This window comes from Salvelinus fontinalis, chromosome 18 (genome assembly GCF_029448725.1).
Source record: "Salvelinus fontinalis isolate EN_2023a chromosome 18, ASM2944872v1, whole genome shotgun sequence".
Taxonomy (NCBI): Eukaryota; Metazoa; Chordata; class Actinopteri; order Salmoniformes; family Salmonidae; genus Salvelinus; species Salvelinus fontinalis.
The window spans coordinates 31,551,175-31,560,179 of NC_074682.1; the positions used below are offsets into that span (position 1 = coordinate 31,551,175).

Below are 9,005 nucleotides of genomic sequence, written 5' to 3' on the forward strand. Positions count from 1 at the left end.
GAAAAACAGCTTCTATCTCAAGGCCATCAGATCACTAACATAGAGAGGCTGCTGCCAACATAGACTCAAATCTCTGTTCACTTTAATAAATGGACTTAAAAGGTATCACTAGTCACTGTAAATAACAGCACTTTAATAATGTTTACAAATCCTACATTACTCATCTCATATGTATATTTATTTTTTTACCTTACCTTTATTTAACTAGGCAAGTCAGTTAAGAACAAATTCTTATTTTCAATTACGGCCTAGGAACAGTAGATTAACTGCCTTGTTCAGGGGCAAAACAACAACTTTCAACATTGACAGCTCAGGGATTTGATCTTGCAACCTTTCAGTTAGAAGTTCAACGCTCTAACCACTAGGCTACCTGCCGCCCGAATATAATCCTCTATACCATCTACTGTATCTTGCCTATGCTGCACGGCCATCGCACATCCATATATTTGTATGTATATATTCTTATTCATCCTTTACATTTGTGTGTATAAGGTAGTTGTGAATTTGTTAGATTACTTGTTAGATATTACTGCATTTTTGGAACTAGAAGCACAAGCATTTCGCTACACTCGCATTAACATCTGCTAACCATGCGTATGTGACCAATAAAATTTGATTTGATTTGATACAGGCAATTTGATTTGGGTCATTTTAGGCGAAGATTGAAAAAAGGGGCGGATCCTTTAGAGGTTTTTAAGCATCTGCCTCTGATTCCAAAAATTGCAAGTTCAAGTCCAGGGATAGAATGTTTTTTTGGCATTTTTTAAAAAACCTATCCCAAACCTTCACTCTTACCTTAATAACCGTTCGGATTTAATGCTTAACCTTAAGATTTTGGAGGTAATGTGTAAACTTAACCTAAAAAATTCAGAATTTATGCCTAAACGTAACCTTAAATATTTCGACATTTGACATTTGCAACAATTTCGAAGTTTGACAGAAATGGATGAACGTCTAATTCTGATTTGAGACTGCGAGCTAATTGAAAAGTGCATGCTGGGCCAAGCATGCCCTGAGCTCCTGATGTGAAGTGAGCTCTACTGGAGCTGCACTGGAGCGAAATTGGAGAGGGCGAGAATGCCCGGCGCTGCAGCCTTTGGGAAACTCGCTCTGCGCTCCAGTCAAATTAGGCACGCTTCTCGCTCCAGCTCCGCTCACATACTCTGTTCGGAAGACTATGCTGGCGACCTTTGATCCCGTCCGGAACATGATGTCAGGTCTAGAGTGTTTTAAGCTCCAGAGCCCCTATGCAAAATGTGACGGTCACTTTCAGTAGCCTTAAACTACTGAATGTTTTTGGACTTTGTAGAAACACAAGTCATGGAAACGTTGAGAGAGATATCACTCCACATGGATACTACACTGGGTTTTGGCGGCACAGCATGAGTTAAGTTTATTCCGGGTCGATACTGAACAATATATATAGTCTCTGGGGCCTCGCAGATCATCTGAAAATTATGAGCATTTTTTCCCAAACACACATCCGTACGGTGTGCCACAAGTGCATGAAGCTAAAGGTAGGCTATAGTATGCAATATCTAGTGCTTCTGTGATTCTTGGAGAATATAGGCTTGTAAATAACTAATGATCTTAATACAACTGTGAAAAAATGTATTCGTAAACAAACGTATAACTACAAAATGTGGTTAAAATTATTATGATGATCTCATGGACTGTGAGTACTCACACTCATAGCCCAACATTTCTCCAGCCCCATCCCTCATTTGTATAGAAAATCGGTGCAGGACATCATTTTGGCTGAAAAAAGCACTGAACTAATTCAGGATTGCGGCATTAAAGCGATCATCTCAAACTCATTAACTGTATTTCTTTACATCCATAGCAATGACTTTGAGGTTGCATTACTCAAGCTGCCATTTTGCTGAAACTCAAACTCCATATTGTGACTTTAAATTTACTATTTGTTATCCTTATGTTTTGTTTTGACTATTTCAGGTGGAGAGATGGACAAAGTTGGATCCACAAGAAAGGTTTTGCAGACCATGAAGGAACTATGAAGATATTCACATCCAGGAAAATGCATTTTATTCCTTTTATCTGATAAGAATGGAACTCTCCTGATATTCTATAGCATACTCATTATTAGGCATGTTATTCTTTTACACCCTCTTTTTCTGTTCTAAAGAGCTGTTACACTTTTAAAGCTAAACATACATGTTTAAGGCTGATGACACAATGAACAGTAAGTCAATACCAAAGTGCGTCTGTCTTATTTGTGTTGCTACATAAGCCCTTCCATTACTCATAAAACACCACTGCTACATGACTAGCTACACTCTGGTCAGAAAACTGTTTTAACAGTAAATCTGATGTAACACAAGGACATTTACATGAGGCCAATATTTGATTGTTGTACTTTCCACCATTTGTTCACAAAGTCTGCTTGTGACAATAAAAAGATTAGCGATTGAGTATGTTTTTGTTTTGGTCACTTTAAGGTCAAACTAGTTGAACTATCTCCTTAAGCTGTTTACAAGTCACCATATACGTCAAGGTGTAGGCCTTTATTTCTTTATTTGAAATGGCTAATGAGTGTCTGAAAATCTCAAAGAGGCTAATGAGTGTATATGCTGTGATTTCTTATATGACTTAAGTTATTTCTAACAAAAGGTTGTCCATGCAGAAATAAACATTGTGAACTCAATTGATGAGGTTAAGCTTCCCTTGTGTAATCACATGGGATATTTTTACATCTGCTCTGCAAGCCTATGTGTCTAGATTACACTAATCTTGCATAAATAGTGGAACAGGATAGGGATAATACTGTGCCACTAAAGGACTATAGCCTTTATTATGGACTGGCACACTAGAACTACGGCAAGGTAGTAATAGAATGGTATTTAAAGTGATAGCTCAGCTCCATGAGTTATAGTGTGATAAATGTGTAGATCTCTATAACCAAGGTAATGGGAATGTAGTTAAAGGGGCAATTCACTGCATTTTAACCTCAAATCCATCAGACCTGAGTTCAAATACTATTTACTGTATTTTAATTAGTATCAAATACATTTCGAAACAAGTATTTGACAAAGTTTCTTTGAAAATACAAATAGTTTAGAATTGGAATGTATTTGAAAATATTTTAAATAATTGCTTAAATAACATTAGCAAGTTCAGACTGGATCAACAGTGGGTCAGCATGGATCTCCGAAGGAAAGACCTCAGCAATAGTGGGTGGAATTGAAATCATGAAGCGTGAATGTTTGGTACACTAAGTGTATATTGACTAGATACTCTAACAATGAAAATACATGTATTTTAAAAAGCAAGGCACTTGGGAGGCAAGATGAGGTGGGATCATTCTAAACAATGAGAAAGCAGATATGCGTGTGAACTAGTTAACACAGCCACAAAGTCAAAATTGGCTAGCCTATATTAGGAATGTGTACAATATGCAACATTAGTGCTAATGATCTGGACTAGAAATCAGTAAACAAATGTAAATGACACACAAAAAGTAGTAGTTTCATGCATGTATTTATCTAGTACTAGATTTATTTATAAAATACTGTATACACAGGAAATGATGACAACAAAATAATTGCTGGCTTCACCATAAGCTAAAAATACAATCTCATGATCCATCAAGACAAACATTAGAGCTGTTTTGCAAGTCTGAGACTCATCCATTTGTTACCACCTATAAGAGGCAAATCAGCTGTTTCTTTTGGATGAGTATAAAATGTATGTCAAGTCTATTCTCAACTACATTAAGTGGCACAGTCTGTGAGCGTAGAGAGAACAACAGAGCCCAATCATTACATCTCAGTACAGTTTAATGTCCATTTGGTGAAAGAAGTGTGTCTTCAAAAGCAGTCAATGTAGAGCATTAGACAAGGGTAGAAATTAGAGGGCAGGAAGTGCAGCATGAGGGAAGTCTCTATGCAGGGCCCACAGAAGACACTTCTGTCTTGCTTGTTGACACAGAAGTCTCATCCTCAGGAGCTGCTATGCCTACAGCAGCCAGCATGCAGTTACGGAACTGTACAGAGAGAGTGAGACCACAATGTCAGAGATCGAAGAGTCAAGATGCTGGAATACTAGCACAGACAGTAGAAATTACTTTTATGATATAAGTAGGCTTATGTTGTTGGTGACCTGTGACCAACCTATTTGATGAACACTAAAAAGGAAAGACCAAAATCCCATGGTACCAACCTGTTTGTTCATCAGCACATAGATGACTGGGTTGAAGATGGCTGAGCTCTTTGAGAAGAAGGCTGGGACAGCCATGAACTGGGCAGTGAACGCAGCTCCTTTGTTAAAGAAGATCCAAGCAGCAACAGAGGCATAGGGGGTCCAGGCAATCAGAAAACCCATAACCATCAGGAGGCACATACGTGTCACTTCCTTCTCAGCTTTCTGGGTGGATGCTGAGTCCTGCTGGGAAGCTGCCGCCTGAAAATGAAGAGAAGCAAGATAAATGCTTGTGTGACTTACTAGAAATCATATCCTTAGCACAAGAATCCAAATGCTACGACTTTGTGAGTCTGCTAGTTACATTTTCTGTGTCTAAGAACCACATACCGCCTTGACTGTGAGGACAAGGCTTCCATAAGTGAAGGCAATGATGAAGACTGGAACCATGAAGTGGCAGACAAACATGTATATGACATATGAGTCATTGTTGTAGCCTGGACTCAGAGTATAGTAGTCAGGTCCACATGAACACTGCATGCCCTCAGGGATGTATCTATGAGGGAAAGTCAGTTGATGAGACCGTTTTAGATTATACATTATTAGAAGATCATCAGTGTTAACCTTGACTAACAACCAAAATCTCTACAGAAAATATTTTGGTATGTCGACAAAACAAAATACACGAGACAATGTGGGATCTTTTTGTGTCTGTAAAATTAATTATACGAAGAAATGCCAGTGAAAAAGCTTTTACAAGCAAATATTTATATAATAACCATCGAAGTAAACTTGGACTCACGCAATGACATGTTGTGTGGTCCCCTCCACTATGACTCATCGCTAAAGCATACACTTTATTAGGTTACAGATTCAATAAATGATGATGAACTTCAGAGGGTGGTGAAAGCGCAAAGTGATGAGCATGATGCTTCTTTCCAATAAATAGCAAAGGTCTTATTCTGGTGACATGATAATTGATGCTTAGGCTGCCGTTTGACAAATAATAATAATCTCATCATTTAGGCTATATGTGTGCTCTAGCCAACTGCGTGTCAATACCACTCATTATATGACACAACATTTTTTGTGAGAAAAACATCAGTAGAGTTGAAAATGCGATGGAAACCCATTTAACTTGTATTTTTTATTTGGCAAACATGGAATTTAACCGCAAAAGGTATTTTATGTGAACTTCGTCATACCGCAGAACCTTTTATCTGCAACAAGTCAATTTGATAGAAATACATCATTGGTGGGAAAATGTGTGTATTGTTTTAATGCAGATTTTATAATATTCGCATGGAAATCTGTGGCCAATTGGATGGAAACCTAGCTAATGTCACTAAAATGCAACAACACAAAAAAGCCCATTTTCTTTGCTAGAGAATACCATGATTGACCAAATGCATTATATGTGTGATGCATTGTATTAAACCTAACCTATTATTGTCTTTACATCATTGTTTGATCTCATCTCATAGACATTACACCTACATTTATAATGACTGTGTAATTGATGTGATTAAAAGATCAGACAATTATATGAATTGAAACTTGCAACATAAAGGGATGGTTTCTCTTAAGCCTTCTACTGGATTAGAAAGTGTGGTCAATAAAGAGTCTCTATTGAAATAGCTTTTTAGTCCAGGACTAAGCTTAATCTGTATCAGAGAAATGTAGTATCTTTGTGTTTTACTTTTATATCATATGACATGCACTGTACCTGGACCAGCCTACCAGTGGGGGAACAGCGCAAGTGGCAGCCATCACCCAGGTGAATCCAACACCAGCACCAGCATGGGCGACACTGAACTTGAAGCTGCCCATGGGCTTGCAGACCACAATGTATCTCTCAATTGCCAGCACCACCAGAGACCACAGAGCCACCTGACCTTGAATTGAGAATAGGAAAGAGAAGAGATTTGTTTTTGCTTGTCCTGCATTTGTTAGGTAAAAGAGGTTGGAGCATGGAGATGCAAACAACAGAGAAGGGGATCTAATTGCTGCATAATATGGACTGTAACTTAATGGATCTTACGATACAACGTTATTTCTAAATGACCAGACTATTATTTCATTAAATCTAAATTATTTAATCTTGACTGAGACTATCCAAGTATATTTGACAAAAATCTAAATGCATACCCAATCCGTGAACTTTATTGAAACTACTTCTTCACATGTTAAACAATGAAGTCAAGAAAACTCTTTTGCTGTGAACACTAATTAACTAATGTACCATATGGGGAGAAGAATGGACAGCAGGAGAGTGAACCTTTATGCTCTCGCCAACTTCATTCCTGTCATTGTAATGCCAATTCAATAAGAAACAGACTGGCATCCATGCTAGCCAAAGACAACAACCTGCACAAAATATTTCTCACCTCCAAGTGTAGCCATGAATCCCTCAATGGCACAGCCCAATGGTCCCCAGATGAAGTAGCCATTGACAGCAGATGTGATGGTGATGGTGAATCCAAAGAGGACCATGATCAATCCAGCCAGAGCCAAGTTGACCAGAATGAAGTTCAGAGGTTGCTGGAGCTTCTTGTTTGTGGCTGTGACATACAAGGTCAGACCATTGATTGGGAATCCAAAGCAGATCAGGAAGAACATGTAGACAGCAAGCAGATAGAATTGCCATGGATCCGCCAAGTAATACTGAGGGTATAGAAAAGGACTCCTTACAAGCCCAGTCCTGTTGGATATGGGGATGTAGAAGTTGTTGCCCTCAGTGCCGTTCATTTTGAGTAAATGGACGGGTGGTAAGGTGAATAAAAAGTTGATTAATTTGGTCAACCCTGTCTCCTTGGATGCAACAGCTCTCTTATGCAAATGTTGTCTTGAGATTGATTTTATACAGTTTTGTGGAGGCTGCTTTCAGGGGATTTAAAATCTGTTAATTAGATTAGTCTGGGATTATGCGATTCAAAGTCTTATAGTTTACTAACCTCTGATTCCAGGGGATTTGGATATTTATTCATAGACCTTTGAAGTGTCTATGATAATACAAGTTGTAGAGACATTTCCCAGGTTGGTATAAAATGAAAAGAAAGCCTGAATATGCACCCAATTATTCCCTTTATTTTATTGATTTGTTTGTTTATTTGTTTGTCTGTTTTTGCACTCAGCACCCCTAAAACACAATCATTTCAAAACATTTAAATCACACTAAATTGTCAGTTTACCTCGAAGGTCAATGTATAGACTTGTAGTTGAGTAAGAGATTGCACATTTTAATTTATAAACCCAATTATACATCTTACAAATAACTTCAGTCAAATATGTCCACAAAAACACTACTAAAATTCTAATATGAAGTGAAAATATACAGCAACTAAGATTGCATGTAGGCTGGGTCCTTTATGCTGTGGTTTGTTGAGCTGATAAATGTATATACAGTAGCCTATAAAAGCATTCACAACGTACAGTATGCAGAAAAAGTGGGCATAGCTCTTTGGTGTTCTCAAATCAAATCTACACGTTATACTGTTATTCAATTCTGCCACATTGTGAGATGTGGGTCATATTATGTTCACTTGATAATATATAATAATATATTACCATTAATATATAATACAAAATAATATATACCATTTAGTACACCATTTTATCCAAAGCAACTTCAGTAGTGTGCAGACCTGGGTTCAAATACATGCATATTGTATGTCAAGTACATAAACTCAGCAAAAAAACATATTGTATGTCAAGTACATAAACTCAGCAAAAAAACATATTGTATGTCAAGTACATAAACTCAGCAAAAAAACATATTGTATGTCAAGTACATAAACTCAGCAAAAAAAGAAACGTCCTCTCACAGTTAACTGTGTTTATTTTCAGCAAACTTAACATGTGTAAATATTTGTATGAACCTAACAAGATTCAACAACTGAGAGATGAACTGAACATGTTCCACAGACATGTGACCAACAAAAATGGAATAATGTGTCCCTGAACAAAGGGGGGTCAAAATAAAAAGTAACAGTTAGTATCTGGTGTGGCCACCTGCTGCATTAAGTACTGCAGTGCATCTCCTCCTCATGGACAGCACCAGATTTGCCAGTTCTTGCTGTGAGATGTTACCCCACTACCACCAAGGCACCTGCAAGTTCCCGGGCATTTCTGGGGGGAATGGCCCTAGCCCGCACCCTCCGATCCAACAGGTCCCAGACGTGCTCAATGTGATTGAGATCCGGGCTCTTCGCTGGCCATGGCAGAACACTGACATTCCTGTTTTGCAGGACATCACACACAGAACGAGCAGTATGGCTGGTGGCATTGTCATGCTGGAGGGTCATGTCAGGATGAGCTTGCAGGAAGGGTACCACATGAGGGAGGAGGATGTCTTCCCTGTAACGCACAGCATTGAGATTGCCTGCAATGACAAAAGCTCAGTCCGATGATGCTGTGACACACCGTCCCAGACCATGATGAACCCTCCACCTCCAAATCGATCCCGCTCCATAGTACAGGCCTCGGTATAATGCTCATTCTTTCGACGATAAATGAGAATCCGACCCATCACCCCTGGTGAGACAAAACCGCGACTCGTCAGTGAAGAGCACTTTTTGCCAGAACTGTCTGGTCCAGCGACGGTGGGTTTGTGCCCATAGGCGACGTTGTTGCCGGTTGGTGATGCCTGGTGAGGACCTGCCTTACAACAGGCCAGCAAGCCCTCAGTCCAGCCTCTCTCAGCCTATTGCGGACAGTCTGAGCACTGATGGAGGGATTGTGCGTTCCTGGTGTAACTCGGGCAATTGTTGTTGTCATCCTGTACCTGTCCCGCAGGTGTGATGTTCGGCTGTACCGATCCTGTGCAGGTGTTGTTACACGTGGTCTGC

General features: G+C 39.1%; 1 protein-coding gene and 1 long non-coding RNA gene across 2 annotated transcripts; one reads left to right on the forward strand and one right to left on the reverse strand.

Moving 5' to 3' along the window:
* The first annotated feature begins 1,073 nt into the window (after positions 1-1,073).
* On the forward strand, positions 1,074-2,432 carry LOC129815974 (uncharacterized). The gene is made up of 2 exons (XR_008753501.1): positions 1,074-1,517; positions 1,957-2,432. It is a non-coding gene; the product is annotated as an uncharacterized LOC129815974 (long non-coding RNA).
* Positions 2,433-3,901: 1,469 nt separating this feature from the next.
* Positions 3,902-8,593, reverse strand: LOC129815284 (green-sensitive opsin-4-like). Its single transcript, XM_055868955.1, has 6 exons — positions 8,575-8,593; positions 6,546-6,911; positions 5,885-6,053; positions 4,549-4,714; positions 4,180-4,419; positions 3,902-4,003 (listed from the first exon to the last, which is right to left on the reverse strand). The coding sequence occupies exons 1-6, from the start codon at positions 8,591-8,593 to the stop codon at positions 3,902-3,904; spliced, it is 1,062 nt and encodes a 353-aa protein (XP_055724930.1).
* Between the last annotated feature and the right edge of the window lie 412 nt (positions 8,594-9,005).